This window comes from Bufo gargarizans, chromosome 4 (assembly GCF_014858855.1).
Source record: "Bufo gargarizans isolate SCDJY-AF-19 chromosome 4, ASM1485885v1, whole genome shotgun sequence".
NCBI lineage: Eukaryota > Metazoa > Chordata > Amphibia > Anura > Bufonidae > Bufo > Bufo gargarizans.
In genome coordinates, this window is record NC_058083.1 from 425,131,072 (window position 1) to 425,152,037 (window position 20,966).

Genomic DNA, 20,966 nt, shown 5'->3' on the forward strand with positions numbered 1-20,966 from the left:
ACCGGCATACCTTTCAGTGACGTACAAACCCGAAAAGAATTTGCGAGGTATCTTGGTGCATAGTCACCATCAAGGCAGGAATCTGAATCAATTATTTGGATCAAAAGGACCAAAATGGGGCTGTCGCCCATGTGGTAACTGTGTTGCCTTCCCGAATATTGAACGGACAACAACATTTACTGATGGCACAGGTCAGAGAACTTTTAACATCACCCATACAGTCACATGTACTATAGTTGGAGTTGTATATGTAGCATCGTGCCCATGTAACCTCTTGTATGTAGGTATGACCTCAAGGGAATTGAAAAAAACGCACCAGATAACACGTCTGAAGACTATACAAAGGCACTTTAAAGTTCACCATGGATGTGACAGATCTCTACTATGGGTAAGGGGTGTAAGACAGTATTTTTATTGGAGGGAGAGGTGGTAATTGGAAACGGCTATTTGCCCAGAGGTAAGCCAAGTGGATTTTCAGACTAAATACAGTCACCCCACTGGGCCTAAATGAGGGTCTTAGTTTTGCTCCATTTCTTAAAATCTAGGAGCAACATCATTTTAGGTTGGCTCTATAGCTAAACGTGTCACGAATTGACTACTTTTTAATTACACTTCATGGAGGTGTTTCTCTCTCTAGCGAGAATTTTAACGGTTACTGTTTGTGAATATGTTGAGGTCTATAATATTCTGTGTCATTCATGATTTCTTCCTTTCTCCCTTGTTTGTCTTTTGTTTATCTTCCCTTTGATTTTAGATTGATTGACGCTCAAGACTTACAATCTCCTTGTGTGGTCCAGAAGACAACACAACTGCCCATTGCATATTTTACATCTAGAATTATTTCCGAAATATTTATTCATATGATAAGTATTTACAATATCATGGATATATTCACAATGGATTGATTCCCGTTTTATTCATCACCTAGAACTTTATATATATATATATATATATATATATATAATTACTGTATGAAGTGTCATACTGGTGTATGATACCTCTGCAGGATGTTTATCTTATTTGCACTTTTTGCATGTTCACGTTTGTATACTTGCACTGAGCACATTATGTCACTTTTTTTTAGCACTGCTTGCCTCACCATGCATGCCTCACCATGCAATCATTTATAATTATCATTAATATTTATTGTGTATATTTTTACACTAGATATTTCTTATAGTATTTATTGATACATATCGATATTTATGTAGGGAAGCTTATATACTGAAGGTTTCACATATGGATGCTATATATGTATTATATATATGATTTATTTCACATACTTTTGGTTTTGTAGTATCACACATGGACTATATACTGTTGACTTTGTTGATTGCTATAGATACACATATACCACATATCCCTCTAATGATTCACCCATATATTATATTTGTGATATTCTTCTGTATTGATCATTTGGGGTTTGTCCATAGATAATATGCTACACCTCACCTATCTAATCGATCGATTTGGCTGGTTTAGGGCTCTTTCACACCTGCGTTCTTTTCTTCCGGCATAGAGTTCCGTCGTCGGGGCTCTATGCCGGAAGAATCCTGATCAGTTTTATCCTAATGCATTCTGAATGGAGAGAAATCAGTTCAGGATGCATCAGGATGTCTTCAGTTCCGGACCGGAACGTTTTTTGGCCGGAGAAAATACCGCAGCATGCAGCGCTTTTTGCTCCGGCCAAAAATCCTGAAGACTTGCCGCAAGGCCGGATCTGGAATGAATGCCCATTGAAAGGGCTAAACGTTGCTTCGGCGCATTGCCGGATCCAACGTTTAGCTTTTTCTGAATGGTTACCATGGCTGCCGGGACGCTAAAGTCCTGGCAGCCATGGTAAAGTGTAGTGGGGAGCGGGGGAGCAGTATACTTACTGTCCGTGCGGCTCCCGGGGCGCTTCAGAGTGACGTCAGGGCGCCCCAGGCGCATGGATGACGTGATCGCATGGCACGTCATCCATGCGCATGGGGTGCTCTGACGTCATTCTGGAGCGCCCCGGGAGCCGCACGGACTGTAAGTATACTGCTCCCCCGCTCCCCACTACTACTATGGCAACCAGGACTTTAATAGCGTCCTGGCTGCCATAGTAACACTGAAAGCATTTTGAAGACTGATCCGTCTTCAAATGCTTTCAGTTCACTTGCGTTTTTCCGGATCCAGCGTGTAATTCCGGTAAGTGGAGTACACGCCGGATCTGGACAACGCAAGTGTGAAAGAGGCCTTAGTGATTAATGTTATGATGCGCTTTAGGACCTGACCAGGCCGATCATGTGATGTGTGGGAGGTGCCCAAACTGATGACCAGCAGTAATGTGGCGCAATCTGATTGGAGCAGGCTCGCTCACATGACTGTAGGCGGGGTTTCCTATGGGCGGATGGCAATGACGAGTATATGTATATGTATCCGACATCGCTCCATACTTCAATTTTCCTGTCTAGGAAAAGATTGATCATCTCCCTGACAACTACATTATTCCCTAGATAAGTGTCATCTTGTTTTACAATATTGTTGCCTTGGGTGCTTGTTAGTGGAACTGCACCGGAAGTGACATATAGTTGTGTTTGGCGACTGATGTCACTTCCTGTTTGCGTGTCGGGGGTCAGGATGTACTGGTCTGTATTTATTGAGCAGCTATTTTTCCCATGTTTATCCCCATTTTCATGCACTTTGCACTTTATTATTACCTATTGACTTGATACCTATTTGGCACTTGTCAGGGCTAGATGGGATTTACTGCATTTATTATATTGCTACATTACCAGCAGTTCATTGTTATATATTCCTGTGTCTTCATTGCCATATGTTTTTTTATTATTATGTTTTGTATGTAACAATAAAGATTTGGTATGTTTTACATTTGAACACGGCTGTGTTGTACATTTATAGGTGTATTTAAATATTGAGTTTTGTTTGGCTGTTAAACCTTGCTTTGTTACTGGAAAAAATGGATTAAAATGGAAAATTAAAAAAAATAATGAAATTTCATCTCCATTTGCCAATAACTCTTGTGGAACACCTAAAGGGTTAACAAAGTTTGTTAAATCAGTTTTGAATACCTTGAAGGGTGTAGTTTCTTAGATGGGGTCACTTTCATGGAGTTTCTACCCTAGGGGGGCATTAGGGGGGCTTCAAATGGGACATGGTGTCACAAAACCAGTCCAGCAAAATCTGCCTTCCAAAAACCATATGGCGCTTCATTCCTGGTGTGCCCTGCCGTTTGGCCATACAGCATTTTACGACCACATATCGGGTGTTTCTGTAAACTGCAGAATCAGGGTTATAAATATTAAGTTTTGTTTGGCTGTTAACCCTTGCTTTGTTATTGGAAATAAACGGATTAAAATGGAAAATTTGCCAAAAAATAGCTGTTTTGGTACAGTTTTGATTTTTTGACAGTGTTCATCTGAGGGTTTAGGTCATGGGGTATTTTTATAGAGCAGATTCTTAGGGGACGCGGCGATACCTAATACGTGTACTTTTTTTATAAATGTATTTAGGTTTTACACTATATTACCCTTTTTTTTTTATATACATTTTAGTATCTCCATAGTCTAAGAACCAGTTTTATTTTTTTGTTTTTAGCCGATTATCTTAGGTAGGGGCTAATTTTTGGCGGGATGAGAGGACACTATTTTGGGGGGCATATGATTTTTTTGATCGATTGCTATTACACTTTTTGTCATGTAAGGTGACAAAAAAAATACCTTTCATAGGGTATTTTTATAGAGCAGATTCTTACGGATGCGGCGATACCTAATATGTCAACTTTTTTAATTAACTTGTAAGTGTACCCTAAGGTACTCTCACAAAGTTTGTACAGCTTCACGGCATACCTCGCCCGCTTAGAGGGAACATACTGGTGGAAAATGAGTCTCCCCTTGAAAGCAATGAGAGACTCATCAACAGCGACCTCCCTTCCAGGTACATAGGCCTCCAAAAATTTGGCCCTGAAGTGATCGATGACTGGCCTTTGTACAGGCGGTCATAGGCAGGATCACTTCGGGGGGGGGGGACGACATGCTGCATTATCTGCATAATGTAGGCACTTCAGAATGGCCACAAAACGGGAACGTGTCATGGCCATACAGTAGATGGTAGAGTAGCGGTCCCCAACCGCCGGGCCGTGGCCCAGAACCAGGCCCTGGAGGATGGTTTGCCGGGCCGCGGCGATCAGGGCAGTCTTTAAGCGCTTCATTAGTACAGAAGGACCAGGAAGCGGTGAAGGATCTGTACTCACCACTTCCTGGTCCTCGGCTATTGGCTGTGCAGGGCTGCGCAGAGTGTGAGGTCTCTCTGTGACCTCACACTGTGCGCCGCTATACACAGCCAGCAGAATGAATGAATGAAGAGCATCGCGATGGTGATTAGGAGCAGGAGAGGTAAGAGTTTTTTATTTTTTATTTGCACTGATGGCTGACCTGGGGGACATTGGGCAGACATGAGGGGCTTATGGCTGACATGAGGGGCTAATGGGGGACTTATTGCTGACATGAGGGGCTAATGGGGGGCTTATGGCTGACATGAGGGGCTAATGGGGGGCTTATGGCTGACATGAGGGGCAAATGGGGGGCTTATGGCTGACATGAGGGCTAAAGGGGGTTTATGGCTGACATGAGGGGATAATGGGGGGCTTATGGCTGACATGAGGGGCTAATGGGACCTTATGGCTGACTTGAGGGGCTAATGGGGGTCTTATTGCCAACATGAGGGGCTAATGGGGGGCTTATGGCTGACATGAGGGGCTAATGGGGGCTTATGGCTGACATGAGGGGCTAATGGGGGCTTATGGATGACATGAGGGGCTAATGGGGGGCTTATGGCTGACATTGGGAGGGTTTATGGCTGACATTGGGGGGGAGGTTTATGGCTGACATTGGGGGCTGATGAATGGCTAAAGGTTTGAGGGTCTGATCTGAGGTCTGATTAACATTGGGGGTCTGATTGCTGGTCTGACCTGAGGTGTAATGAAACATTTTTTTTTTCTTATTGTTCTCCTCTAAAACTAGGTGCATCTTATAGGGCAAAAAAATGTCCGATTGGATACTTTATTGAATATTTATATCGGACAATTCCGAATATTTGAAAAGGTGCCTTGCATGGATTCTGCTTGTTATATTGCATACAAGAAAGGAATGGCAATACTATTATAAGGAATAGACTGATACTTTTGTCTTGCGATATTTTTTTGCATATTCAGGACGTATGGTCCCCTTCTTTTTTGGACTTTTTCAATTTTTATTGAAGTTTTAGATTCTAGGTATTTTTAGGGACTGATTTTGTCTCCGCTGCAGCGGTTGTTATTTTAATATTATATTGTGATGTTGTATTTTAATATATTTTGCCAATTAAATATTGTGTAACACTATTACTATTGCTCTATTCCCATGCGAGGGAGTGCCAGTCTCATACTACATAATATATATTTTTTATTACGCCTTTGTTGATTTGAGTGAATCAATTTGAGTCTAGAGCACCCAATCCAGAATTGTAAGGGGAGTGAGCGGTTTGTCTATACTACGTTTTCAAGTTTGTTTGCTCCACCATCAGATTCACAAAGTGGTCACAAAAAAAATAAAAAATAAAATAAAAGTCATATTCAGTGAAGCCCACTGTGGGAATCTGGATTTCTGGTTGGCCAACAAAGTCAGGAATTACGGGCTCAAAATCCTCTGGGGTACACCAGACAAGTTCACCAGTAGGGGGCACAGGTGGACTTATCTGGTGGGCAGGAAAACTAGTACGAGCCCCAGGGCTGCTCATAGTAGTGTGGGCCACAGGGTCCCTGGCTCCGCCTGGCAGCGTCTCAGCCGCCTTGGGGGCTCATCATCATCACTAGATGTTGAGGACGCGGATGACAAGAGGAAAGTGGGGTCATCCTCGTCCTCATTGGGGCTCTCGGAGTTGGAGACAAGCAGGGCGTATGCCTCCTCGGCTGAGAACGTCTGGCGGGCCATAGGGGAGTGTGTGTGCGTGCGTGTGAATGATTTCAGAAGGCACTCTGTTCCGATCACCGCGGTGATTGGAAATACACTTAAGGACTCAGACATCAGGGTGTACACGTAAGAGGTTAAAGACCCCCTGATGCATCCCTACAGTAGAAACTCCCAAAAAGTGACACCATTTCGGAAATTACAGAATAAGGTGAGTTTTATTGGCTGTTCTGGCAGCTTTTTTTTTTTTTTTTTTTTTTAAGGCGTTCACCTGACAGGTTAGATCATGTATTTATTTTTTATTTTTTTCATAGAGCAGATGGTTACGGATGCAACAATATCAAATATGTCTACTTTTATTGTTCTTTTGTTTTACATAATAAAGCATTTATGAATAAAAATCATGTTTTTGTGTCTCTTTTATTCAGAAAGTCAGATTATTTTAACTTTTCATGCGATTATCTTATGTAGCAGCTCTTTTTTTTTTTTTTACAGCATGAGGTGATAGTTTGATTAGTACTCTTTTAGGGTACATACAATATTTTTTTGATCATTTTCTATTACACTTTCTGTGATGTACGTTGAGAAAAGAAAAAATAATTCTGTTTTTATTTCTTTCTTTTTACAATGTTCACCAGAAAGACTATGTGTACCCAGTTTAGCGTACAGCGACAGAATCTAGCCACCAGACCCAGCGCATGCAAATGTACATACAGCACTATAGACCCTTTATTATGACCGCATGTGTCAGGACTGGAGGCTGAATTTCAATACCACCCAATGAACCATGTACTCATAAATCACATAGGTGTGGATGCGCTCAGAATCTCCCCCTGGACAAATGATAAGATCTCGGGTAATAAAGTGTGTGGAGAAGTGAACAGGGTCACCTGATCTGAATTTGGTTCTTGCAATAGACACAAAGTAAAACTTGTGGGCCAAATGAGTTTAATGACTGTGCACGCCAATACTATACTGCAAAAACAGTCACCCTAAAATGAGTACCACACATAGTGCCCGCTTCAAAATTTATTGGCACACAGTGCCCTAAAAAATAACTGCATCCAGGAAATAGTGTCCCTGACACTAAGTCTAAATCTAATGCCCCCAAAAATAATTGTGGTAAGCTGATACTGAAACTGGGTAGCCCCCACAGTAAGCGTGTTCCCTGAAGTCCCACTAATAGAAATAATTTTTTGCCAGAGAGCTCTTAGTGTCAACAGTGCTCCCAATAGTAATAGTAATGCCCTTATTGTGCCCATACTAGCAATCATGTTCCCCATAGTTTCCCAGTAGTATTAAAGGGGTTATCCCATCTTAGAGAATGTGGGCATATCGCTAGGATATGCCCCCATTGTCCGATAGGTGCGGGTCCCACCTCTGGGACCCCCAACTTCAAGGAGAACGGAGCGGAGAAAGTTGAGGAGGGTGCATGCGCAGCCGCCCTCCATTCATTTCTATGGAGCCGCCGAAAATAGCTCAGTGCTGGCTGAGATATTTCCATCGGCCCCATAGAAATGAATGGGAGCGGTGGCCACGCATGCAAGGTGCGCTCCCATTCACTTTAATGGTGGTGGACGGACCCCGGGAAACCCAGCCACAACTTTCCCTGGCTCCATTCTCCTTGTAGGTGCGGGTTCCAGAGGTGGGACCCGCACCTATCAGACAATAGGGGCATATCCTAGCAATATGCCCTCATTGTCTAAGATTGTATAACCCCTTTAATTCTCCTTATGTGTGCCAATACAAAAAATACCTCCTTATAATGTGCGCCAGTGCAAAAAATACCCCCTTATAATGTGTTCCAGTACAAAAAATACCCCCTTACGACGTGTGACAGTGCAAAACATGCCCATTATAATGTATGCCAGAGCAAACAATATCCACTAATGCGTGTAAGTACAAAAAATGCCCCCTTCTGTGCGCCAGTACAAAAATGCCCCCTCTTAGCACCCCCAGTTGAGCCCATGTCCCCATAATGTGTGCCAGTACAAGAACATGCCCCCTTATGTATGCCAGTGCAAAATGTGCCTATTTAGCGCCCTAGTACAGGGATGGCCAACCTGAGGCTCTCCAGCTGTTGCAAAATTACAACTTCCAGCATGTCCAGACTGCCTATAGCTACCAGCCTACAGCAGGGTATGGTGGAAGTTGTCGTTTTACAACAGCTGGAGAGCCACAGGTTGGCCATGGCTGCCCTAGTAGAAGCCCTCATAGTGCTTCCCCTCCCCTCATGGTGGCCCAAAATCATTGTGCCTAATAAAGAATAAACTCAAATACTTACCTCCATGTGGTGCAAGCCTCTTCTGGCCTGTTTCCTGAGCCGTACACTACCTGGCTCAATCGGTACTATGAGGATTACCTCATTGCACTGCCCGTGAACGCCTTTGAGGGAATGATGATATGCACTTCTCTATTCTGACCACCAGGCACGATGTCACTGTGCATCGTTCAGTGAAACTCGCACCATTTTGCAAGCAAGTTCAGTCAGTTTTGTCTGCGATTGCGTTCAGTTTTTTCCACGCGGGTGCAATGCGTTTTGATGCGTTTTTTCACGCGCGTGATAAAAAACTGAAGGTTTACAAACATCTCTTAGCAACCATCAGTGAAAAACACATCAAACCCGCACTTTCTTGCAGATGAAATGCATTTTTCACGCAGCCCCATTAACTTCTATGGGGCCAGGGCTGCGTGAAAAACGCAGAATATAGAACATGCTGCGTTTTTCACGCAACGCAGAACTGATGCGTGAAAAACAACGCTCATGTACACAGACTCATTGAAATGAATGGGTCAGGATTCAGTGTGGGTGCAATGCGTTCACCTCCCGCATTGCACCTGCGCGGAAATCTCGCACGTGTGAACTCAGACTTAACTTTCTCTGGGATAATTATCCCTAGGTTGATGGTAATTCAACACTATGTTCTATCCCTAGTCGTTATATCTCCCTAAATGTCTAATTCATCTATTGTATACTGATGTATCCGGGTGCCTGCAGAACACTCTATGCTACATCCATATCAGCACATGGCCATTTATTCAAAAATCCTAATTGCAGTTCCCCCGACAAGTTTCACCACCTAACGTGGCGTCTTCAGGGGTGATGAAGCTACTGCAAAAACCGTCACATGAGTCAGTGATAGGTGGGACTCGCAGCCTCCTCCCATTGTATGTGTGATTTCACATTGGAGGTAACTGGGAGTTGTTCGCTGTGTGTCGGACCTTATGCCCCTGTAATAGCCATACGGCCCCCGTAACTGCCCATACGGCACAGGTAGGTTAACGTAGGTCCCGTACCACTTTGAGATACCTTGACGGGGTGCGCGGGCTTTGGTATGTTCTTGATATAAGAATATATTGGCGAAAGTCTCATTTTATTATCAGTTTGAGGGTTTAGCCATATATTGTCAATTGAATTTTCCTTTGTAGTACATTTTATTACCCTGATTCCCTTACATTTTAATACCCTTATATTGTGTGCCAGGACGGTAACGTTTGGCTCCGCTTCATCAGGCAGACAGCAAAACGCTGCAGGCAGAGTTTTGGTGTCCACCTCCAGAGCGGAATGGTGACTGAACAGAGGCAAACTGATGCATTCTGAGTGGATCCTTTTCCGTTCAGAACGCATTAGGTCAAAACTGATCCGTTTTGGACCGCTTGTAAGAGCTAATGACGAATCTTACAAACGGAAGGCCAAGATGCTAGTGTGAAAGTAGCTTTAGTGGTATAGTGGTCTGTAGAGATCCTAGGTTCAAATCCCAGAAGCGACATAACTTTACTTTATTTATTCAGTCTTATTCAAAACCATATTAAAAGTAGGTGTAGTTAGCTATGTTAATGAGTTTCACTCCAGATTTATCATTGCAAATTGCAACTTTTTAAAAGTCACAAATCGCAATCGCACTTCAGGAGGAGGGTGGATTAGGAAAACTGGAGGAGCTTCTATAAAAAGAACTGTTAGGTTTAAGTATAAGACAAATTTATCAAACAACCTGTGACATTTGATAAATGTGGCATAAAGTACTCCAACACAGACTCAAACAAAACTGACTTCAAATATTCTCATGAAATAGACTTTTCTTATGGGACAAATGTCGAAGAAAACAATTTTGACACCTCTCTAAAGATTCAAATGACAAAAAGCCTCAGGCTGGGTCTCCTAGGCAACCTGTTTGTGTACTACTCACTGTAGTACACAAACAGGCAACGCATTACAATACAGATGTAATGTAATGTATTGCAGAGGGGATCAGACCCCCAAAAGTGAATTTCATAAATAAAGTTAAGAAAAAAAAAAGGTTTAAAGTGTCTTTAATAAAATTAATAAAGTAATAAAATTAATTAAGAAAAAAATGCCCATTTCTCCATATTTTATGATAAAAAACTGAAGAAAAAAAAACACACATTAGGTGTCGCTGCGTCCGTAATGACCAGCTCTATAAATATATCACATGATCCACACTGTCCAATAAACACCATAAAAAAAAGCAATTTTTGTCACCTTACATGACAAAAAGTGCAACACCAAGCAATCAAAAAGGCATATACACCCCAAAATAGTACCAGTCAACCTCATCCCGCAAAAAATTAGTCCTTACCTAAGACAATTGGTCAAAAAATAAAAAAAAGGTATGGCTCTCTAACTATGGATACACTAAAATACTGTTTCAAAAATGCTATTGTGTAAAACTTAAATAAATAAGAAAAAGTAGACATGTTAGGTATTGCCACGTCCGTAACCATCTGTTCTATAAAAAAGTCACAAGACCTAATCCCTCAGGTAAATGCTGTAAAAAAAAAAAAAAAAAAAAACTGCGCCAAAAAAAAACTATTTTTTGGTCACCTTGCCCCATAGAATGTAATAATGAATGATCAAAAAATCATATGTACCCAAAAATGGTACCAATAAAAACGTCAACTCTTCCTGCAAAAAAATAGCCCCTGCACAAGATGATCGGCAGAAAAATAAAAATAAAATAGGGCGTTCAGAAAATGGAGATACAAAAACCAAATTTTTGTTTTCAAAAATGCTTTATTATGTAAAACTGAAACAAACATCATAGAAAATAGACCAATTTGATATCATTACATCTGTAACAACCTGCTCTATAAAAATAGCGCATGTTCTAACCTGTCAGATGAATGTAAAAAAAAAAGCCAAAACCTTGCCTCACAAAAAAAACTTATTAGGCCTCTTTCACACTTGCGTTGTCCGGATCCGGCGTGTACTCCACTTGCCGGAATTACACGCCGGATCCGGAAAAACGCAAGTGTACTGAAAGCATTTGAAGACGGATCCGTCTTCAAAATGCTTTCAGTGTTACTATGGCAGCCAGGACGCTATTAAAGTCCTGGTTGCCATAGTAGTAGTGGGGAGAGGTATACTTACAGTCCGTGCGGCTCCCGGGGCGCTCCAGAATGACGTCAGAGCGCCCCATGCGCATGGATGACGTGCCATGCGATCACGTGATCCATGCGCTTGGGGCGCCCTGACGTCACTCTGAAGCGCCCCGGGAGCCGCACGGACGGTAAGTATACTGCTCCCCCGCTCCCCACTACACTTTACCATGGCTGCCAGGACTTTAGCGTCCCGGCAGCCATGGTAACCACTCTAAAAAAGCTAAACGTCGGATCCGGCAATGCGCCGAAACCACGTTTAGCTTAAGGCCGGATCCGGATTAATGCCTTTCAATGGGCATTAATTCCGGATCCGGCCTTGCGGCAAGTCTTCAGGATTTTTGACTGGAGCAAAAAGCGCAGCATGCTGCTGTATTTTCTCCGGCCAAAAAACGTTCCGGTCCGGAACTGAAGACATCCTGATGCATCCTGAGCGGATTTCTATCCATTCAGAATGCATTAGGATAAAACTGATCAGGATTCTTCCGGCATAGAGCCCCGACGACGGAACTCTATGCCGGAAGAAAAGAACGCAAGTGTGAAAGAGCCCTTATAGAGCAATTAAAAATCATATGTACCCCAAAATAGTACCAATACAATTGGCACCTTATCTGGTCCCTTTTTTGACTTTCTACTGCAGGGGTGCATCATGGGGGCTTCAACTGGGGCATGGCATCTAAAAACCAGTTCATCTAAAGCTGCCTTCCAAAAACCGTATTGGCATTCCTTTCCTACTACGCCTTGCCGTGTGGCCATACAGCAGTTTACGACCACAAGTGGGGTGTTTCTGTAAACCACAGAATCGGGGTAATTAATATTGAGCTGTGTTTGGCTGTTAACCCTTGCTTTGCTACTGGAAAAAATTGATTAAAATGTAAAATCTGCCAAAAAAGTGAAATTCTGAAACTTCATCTCCATTTTCCATTAATTCTTTTGGAACACCTAAAAGGTTAACAAAGTTTGTAAAATCAGTTTTGTATACCTTGAGGGGTGTAGTTTCTAAAATGGGGTCATTTTTGGGTGGTTTCTATTATGTAAGCCTCACAAAGTAACTTCAGACCTGAACTGGTCCTTAAAAAGTGGGTTTTGGAAATTTTCCAAAAAGTTTCAAGATTGGCGTCCAATCTTCTAAGCCTTCTAACAAAAAATAAAATTTAATTTTCAAAATGATCCAAACATTAAAGTACAAACATGGGAAGTGTAAAGTAATAACTATTATATGAGGTATCACTATTATAAAAGTAGAGAAATTTAAATTTGAAAATGTGGAAATTGTTTAATTTTTTTTGTAAATTTGAGATTTTTTCACAAATAAAGGTGAAATATATTGACTCAAATGTATGACCATCATGAAGTACAATGTGTCACGAGAAAATCTCAGAATGGCTTGGATAAGTATGTATTCCAAAGCTCTTAACATATAAAGTGACATGTCAGATTAGCAAAAAATGGCCTGGGCAGAAAAGCGAAAACTGGCCCGGGGTAAAAGGGGTTAATAAGGTTGATCCTGGTGACGGAGCCTCTTTAAGTGGTGGAGTAAGTATTTTGCTCCCACAGGTGTTTTGCAGAATTAATGAGCATGGAACTGTGTAAAACAAAAATTGCAAGTTTTCCACAGATATGGCATTCCAGTGCCGAATATGTTGTGCCCAGCTCGTGCCATCTGAGACAGACAGACAACTCCTTGTAACCTTTTTTTTTTTTTTCGTTTTTCACACCCTGCTCTTGAAGGCTTGTTTTTTTTTTGCAGGAAAAGTTGCAATTTCTAATTCCACCATTTAATATTGCACATAATTTCCAAATGGAGTGTAATTGGAAAAGAAAAACGCAATTCTGCAGCAGTGTATGGTAAAACTGGCCTGTTACTTAATTCTCCGGATCAGTACAATTACAGCGATACCACATATGTATCATTTTTTATTTTTTTACTTTTAATACTGAAAAAGCATTGCCGAATTCCACTATAACTTTTTTGCAGTTATGTATACGGAGCTGTATGTGGGGAAATCTGTATTTTTTATTGATACCATTTTGGGGTGTGTACGACTTTTTGATCACGTTTTATTAAATATTTTTGTGAGAGGTGAAGTGACCAATAATGGCTAAGCAACCGTTTTGAATTTTTTTTTCAGTTTTGCAGTTGTATAGGATAAATATTTTTGGGTAAGGGGGTGAATTCTTATATAATTTTTATTTTATTTTTTATTTCTCATAGGGAACTATAAAATGCAATAATAAGATTGCTTCTTTCATACACTCCAATGCATTAGCAACCTGGAGCCATCTTTAACCCCTTAGTGACCAACCATACATGTTTTTACGGCGGTCACTAAGGGGCCTTAGGCTGGGCTGCCGCTTTTTTATGGCGGCCCATTCCAAGCATGAGGAGCCGCGACCCTGCTCTAATAGCCCGGACAGGAGGGAGTGCCGATCCAGGCTGTTTAACAATTTACATGCCATGGGCAATGGCGCCCGCCGCATGTAAAGTTTTGACAGAGGGAGCGGACTCCCTCTGTCTTCCATCGGCACCCTGCAAATGTGATCATGGGGTGCCGATGTGTGTGTGTGTGTGAAGGCTGCCTGGGGTCTGATGTAGTAATTTCCAGCAGTAAAAAAAAAAAAAAAGAAAAGAAAAGAAAAAAAAAAAAACACCATCTATTCAATAAAAAAATCCCATTAAAAAAATTTGGAAACAAATTATACGCTACGGTGAACGCCATAAAAAAGATAGAATTGCTAATTTATTCTTAGTTGACACCGAAAAAACTTAATAACAAGCAATCAAAAAGAGTAATTTACTCCAAAATGATACCAATGAAAAATACAAGCCATCCCACAAAAATCAAGCCCTCACATAACTCCATAGAAAGAAAAATAAAGTTATGGGTCTTGGGAAGCGGCAATGCAAAAAAAGTCGTAAAATGTAAAAAAAAAAAATCTATATGTATTTGGCATCACTGTAATTGTACTGACCCAGAGAATAAAGATATGTTATTTATAACGAAAAATTAACGTCGTGAAATTTATAACGTAAAAACACAGTGGCAGTATTGCTGTTTTTCCCATCTCCCTCCCAGTAAGAGTTAATAAAACTTAAATCAGAAAGTTATGTGTACCCCAAAATGGTGCCATTAAAAACTACAACTTGTCCCGCGAAAAACAAGCCCTAATAAGGCTATATAGATGGAAAAATAAAAAAGTTATAGCTATTGGAACGCGACAATGAAAAAAGGAAGAAAAAACGCTTGGCCAGTAAAGCCCAAAACAGGCTGGTCACTAAGGGGTTAAAGTCCCGTGTAAAGAGAATACATTTTTAGGTGTATTCTGTTTGGTAATGAAATGTCATAAATGTGAATGTAAAATGCTGTCTGGGTACACTGCAGAGTCCAAAAGGTCACCTTTTGGCTTTTACAGCGCAGATTTTGACGGATTGGTTTATGGGCGCCATGATGCTATTGACATGTGCTAGGGATTATTTGTTAGCAGGATGAGTTGCCATCATCATTGGTTCTATTTTGTTTTTTGGGAAGCAGGATAAAGAAACTGTGCAGGAAAAAAATGTTATCTTTATTCTGCTGGTCAGTACAATTACTTTTGGTCACTTTTCCACAAAACATTATTTTTGTTTTTATCTTGTTTTTGTGTCATTTTCTGAAAGCCATATATCTTTTACTTTTCTGGCAATGGTCTTCTGTGAGGGGGTCATTTTTTTGCATGACGAAGTGAGGTTTTTATTGGTACCATTTTGGCAAACATATGACTTTTTGATCGCTATTACAATATCCATGCGTGTTCCATTCTACAATGCATTACAATACACTGAAAGCGTGCCCATCAGACCCAGCCTAAGTGCTGAGCCTCATAGGCCTCCATGGCTGGAAGTTCTGAAAGCCTTGGTAAGTGTGTGACTTTTTGATCACTTTTTATTCAATTTCTTTGGGAGGCGAAGTGGTAAAAAAGCCCAATTGGCTATATTTAATCACACCATTCGCCTGCATGGAGGAAAAAGAACACAGCATTCCAAGAAAAACACCTGCTACCTACAGTAAAATATGGTGGTGGTTCCATCATGCTGTGGGGCTGTGTGGCCAGTGCAGGGACTGGGAATCTTGTCAAAGTTGAGGGACACATGGATTCCACTCAGTATCAGCAGATTCTGGAGACCAATGTCCAGGAATCAGTGACAAAGCTGAAGCTGCGCCGGGGCTGGATCTTTCAACAAGACAACGACCCTAAACACTGCTCAAAATCCACTAAGGCATTTATGCAGAGGAACAAGTACAACGTTCTGGAATGACCATCTCAGTCCCCAGACCTGAATATAATTGAAAATATGTGGTGTGACTTAAAGAGAGCTGTCCATGCTCGGAAGCCATCAAACCTCAATGAACTAAAGATGTTTTGTAAAGAGGAATGGTCCAAAATACCTTCAACCAGAATCCAGACTCTCATTGGAACCTACAGGAAGCGTTTAGAAGCTGTAATTTCTGCAAAAGGAGGATCTACTAAATATTGATTTCATTTCCTTTTTGTGGTGCCCAAAATGTATGCACCTGCCTAATTTTGTTTAAACAATTATAGCACACTTTCTGTAAATCCAATAAACTTCATTTCACTTCTCAAATATCACTGTGTGCGTCTCCTATATGATATATTTAACTGACATTTTTTATCGTAACAACCAACGATTTATACAGGAAAATCATGAGGGTTAACAGGGTTGCTCAAACTTTCGCATCCCACTGTATACGTCATAGAACATACCAGGGATGCTCAACCTGCGGTCCTCCAGCTGTTGTAAAACTACAACTCCCACAATGCCCTTCTGTAGGATGATAGCGGGAGTCGTAGTTTTGCAACAGCTGGAGGGCCGCAGGTTGAGCATGCCTGGAATATACTTTACTATATACAGTGCTGCCACCTGCTGGCCTATATTGGAATATTCCAGTGATGGGTTTCAGAGCCGACTTGAGGCTCCAAGCCGTTAATGGCACATAACAGCTTTCCCCCATCATAGCCGGGGAACGCTGTTACAGGTGTGGGAGCTTGTGAGGTACAGGGCTGGTTGTAGCTTTGTTAGAAAGGTATTGTCATGGACTATATGATGTCTGATTTTCATTTTTTTTTTATTATTCATGGGATAACCCCTTTAAGCTGGAAGTGATCATAGCCAGCGTGGAGGAGGAGAAGGTGGGAAGGGGAGGGGGGCTAATGGGGGACATGCCTACAGGCTGTAAGAAGGAGAGAGAATTTTCTGTACATAACCCCAGGTGTGTGGGGGGGTGGGGGGGGGGGGGGGGGGGGTTGTATAACATTGACGTCTCAGCATGTTATCTATCTCTCTTCCATAAATCAGCACATATGGGAGTCTTTTTCCTGGAAAGAAGTGAGAAGATGATCACGCGCCCATCTAATCATCCTTTTGTGCCTAATTAGGCTGTTCACTGACTCCATTACCAGCGTTCAGATCATGGCATCAAACAAGTCACGCAAAACACCTGCAACGCACATACACAAACATCGGTTTTACCAATATTATCGGCCGATATTCAGGATTTTGAACGTTATCGGTATCTATTTTGCCGATATACCGATAACGTATTGGGAACAAGGATTGCGCTGCTGAGAGCGCTCTCCGTGTTCCCTCAGCAGCACAGGGGAGAAGGAAGCAGTGTCTCTCTCCCCCTGTGCCGCTGCTGCCACCAATGAGAGGAGAGAGGACGAGGAGGGGAGGGGCTGTGGCCACTGCGCCACCAGTGAAGATAACTCATTAATTCATATACAGGAGGCGGCAGCTGGCTGCAGAATCACATAGCCGGCTCCCGGCCTCTATGACAAGTAGCTGCGATGTGCGGTAGTTAACCCCTCAGGTGCCGCACCTGAGGGGTTAACTGGCACGGATCGCAGCTATCGCTCATAGAGGTCGGGAGCTGGCTATGCGATTCCGCAGCCAGCTCCCGCCTCCGGTATATGAATTAATGAGTTATGTTCATTGGTGGCGCAGTGGCCACAGCCCCTCTTCTCCTCCCTCCTCTCATTGACGGCACCCCCCCCCCCCAACCCAAGTATTAATCATTGGTGGTGCAGTGCGCCCCCCCCCACCCAAGCCCCCCAGTATTAATCATTGGTGGCAGTGGCCACAGGGTCCCCTCTCCCCTCCTCCTCACTGGCAGTTCTGATCGGAGCCCCAGCAGTGTAATCCTGGGGCTCCGATCGATTACCATGGCAGCCAGGACGCTATTAATGAAGCCCTGGCTGCCATAGTCAGCTCCCTTGCTGCTGTGTGCACAAAGCACAGAGCAGCAGGGACAGTGTGAGGTCCTATTCACCCTGATAGAGATCTATCATAGTGAATAGGACAAGGCTTCTAGTCCCTAAGGGGGCTAATAGTAAAAAAAAAAAAAAAATAATAATAATAATACACCAAAATATTAATTATAAATGAAAAATAAAGATTTACAAAACAAAACTACACATTAACAATAAACATTAATTGTCATCAGATTTGTGTAGGAATTATTTTTTTCAAAAATGAAAATTCACTGAATATCGGTATAAATTATCGGCCTGAAAGTTCACAGATTATCGATATCGGTCCTAAAAAAAAATCAATATCGGTCGATCCCTAACACAAAAATCAAGAAAGTTTGCATTTTACACGATCCCCAGCTTGAGACACAGGCGGGAAGAGGCCTTCACCTTATCGCTGGTAGCCTCATGAAGATAAGTATTTGAGTTTATAATTTTTTTATTTGGCACCATGCTGTTGGGCCACTATGGGGTGGATGAGCACCATGGGGCTATTGTTTCTACAGGGGGCCCTAAATAGAGGCATTATTTACTGGCACTCATTATGGGAGGCACTATGGGGATATTGGGTCTACTGGGGGCACTAAGAGGTGGTGTTTTGTACTGGCACAAAATACAGGGGATATTTTTGAACTGACACACACTTTAAGGGGCCTTTTTTACAGGCACACATTTTAAGGGGGGACTTTTTCTACTGGAACACATTATAGGATAACTTGCTTTAATTGGAATAACCCTTTAACTTAAACTTTCCGGATTTCTATCTCTGTATCCTAACAAAATGGCAGGTGATGGTTTCTGCTCCTGTTCAGCCTCCTTAGAATACAGGTTTTAGCATATGAAAGGCAACTGTGTGACTGAACATATTTAAAATTCAAACAGTTTTTATAATATTGGTAAATTTTTCAGTTAGCCTATGAATGGTAGAATTATTGACAATGTTCACATCTGCTTTGGAGGCACAGAAACAGTCATTGCAGGCAGGACTTTTTTCTCAGCTAAATTTTTTTTCTCCAGAACGGAAACCAAATGGATCCCATTATAGTAAAAGGGGTCTGTTAGTTATGTGCTGAATCCAGCACTTCCGTTCTTCTACTACAACGGAGAAGAAGAACTGAAAATAATAGCAGTAAAGTGAAAAAGCCCTATTTATGTTACATAAATTATTACCTGAAGGAGAGGTATACGCTGGTAGAGTGGTCTTTGTTTTAGCATCTGATAAACGAGAAATGCTGTTCGCTCTGGCTCTTGGGGAACTTTTTCCATCAGTGGTTGAAGTTGTTTTAGTACTACCCCTGCTTGCATATTCTACAGTTCGAGAAGATCCAGTACTTCTTGATATTGTTGCTTCAGAGTCACTGCGTGCAGATAAGGAACCCAATCTTGTTCTACGTGGCTGTGCAAGCAAATCAATCCTTGAGAGCACTTTTTTACTAGAAGTTTGTTTTGAAGTTGAACTTGTTGTTGAAACTTCAGAGGCAACAGAAGCCCTATCTGCATCCATAACTTCTGTATCTGATGTTTCACCTAAACGTGATCTACGCAGCAGTGAAGTCCTTGTTGGGCGAGGCCTTGGAAGTGTAATTGACTTTCCAGCAGTAGTTTTTGATGCGATTAATTTGTCATCTGAAGACACAAACTGAGATTTGGAAAGGGACCTTCCGGAATAATTTTCTTGGTCAGATGACAAAATATCTGATACAGCTGAACAATGTAAACTAGAAGTTTGATCATCATCTGTAAGGTCAAGAGATGGTTGCCGGTTTTTTATACTTGTTCGCACCACTTTACGCATTTCAGCTCTACTCCCAACCTCTTTTACATGTGTTTTATTTTTTCTTTCAGTTTTTTCTCGGTACACAGTTGCTGAGCCGTGAGAGTCTTTGGAAGGAGAAGCTGTTAAGGATTTCTCTTTGTGTACACTACCGAGACTTTTTCGTTTTTGGGAACACTTTTTATCTGAATCGCCAGCAACAATGCTAATTGTACTTGCTGTATCAACATCCGATTCAGGTGATATAGAGTTTTCTTGGGTGTAGCTTGATGTTTTTAGATCATCATCAGGTTTGCTGTCGTCCTGTAGCCTGGCCTCTAGGAACGCCATGACTGCTTCTGTATCTTTCAAAAGCAGTGTAGTGTCCAAGCTAGAGTCAGTGTCTACAGAGTCATTTCTTTCTATATTGTTTACGGAAGAAAAAGGAAAGACAGGTGATGCAGGAGGTTGCTTACTGATATGTGGTATAAGTTCTATTGGTACATTGGAGCTTGGTTTATCAATAGTGAAGCTGCCTTGCCTAACTAGTGGTTTCATGGTTTCTTTTCTCTCCGTCTCAACACGTTTAATACTATCGCTGCTTGATTCAACATCATTTTTCTGATTTCCTTTTTTTTTACACACCTCTATACATTTTTGTGGTTTGCAGACATTCTGGGTAGATGATTCACCTTTGCTAATAAGGACAGTGGGAGGATTATTGAATGATTTTACAGATTTCAATTGTTCTTTAGTCTGTTCGTGTTGTGTTTTGTATGTAACTGACTTTTTCACAGAGTCTGCAGCAACAGAAATTTCATTTTTTGAAGCCTCCAGCCTTAGTTGTGAATAATCTGTGAGGATACTAGATTTTTCAACGGAACTGCTATCTAGTTTACCTATTGCATTCATCCTTTCATTAGAGAAATAAAGATTTTCTTTCTTCCCTACATTAGGAGAGGATTCTTTCTCTTGTAATTCAGTATCTTGCTTTTCTCCAACTTCTGACCTAATACCATGTTTATTGATCTGCGAATGGCTTTCTTCTTTAGGAAGCTTTGGTAAAGTCCTCCTTTTACGATCATTTTGGACAGAGGTGGTAGATCCAGTACTTCTTAATGATGCTCCACACTCACTCATATCGGCATCTAATACAAAAAAAATAATATATATATATATAATAATCATAATTTTATTTTATGCCTTGCTTAGATACTATAGCCATGATTCAGTTGCTGATGTAGCAATATTTTCAAATGTTTACAGTACCAGTTGATAAAACGTGACATTCTATTGACATTTCACTAGCAAATCCAATTACATGCTTCAGGAAAAGGTCCTATGAATTTCTGATTGAGCAATTATCTGTATAACAGTATGTATAAAGGGGTTGTGCAATGCAGAGATATTGATGAGCTTTAATGCACCTTTAACCCCTTTAAAGGGATTGAAAAGCAATACTTCTGGTAAAGAATACTTCTGCAATATGGGATGTATTGAAACATATTTGTTCACTTAGAAGTCATAGAAATACAGATTACTGATAATTCCATCATTTTTAACAAACTAATGAA

General features: G+C 41.4%; 1 protein-coding gene across 2 annotated transcripts in view; it reads right to left on the bottom strand.

Moving 5' to 3' along the window:
- The window catches only part of CEP170 (centrosomal protein 170), a 194,936-nt gene that overhangs the window by 63,515 nt on the left and 110,455 nt on the right, over positions 1 to 20,966 (bottom strand). For both annotated transcript variants that reach the window (XM_044290668.1, XM_044290667.1), the window contains exon 11: positions 18,810 to 20,540. In XM_044290668.1, the coding sequence (XP_044146603.1) occupies positions 18,810 to 20,540 (1,731 nt within the window). The remainder of the gene's footprint in view (positions 1 to 18,809; positions 20,541 to 20,966) is intronic.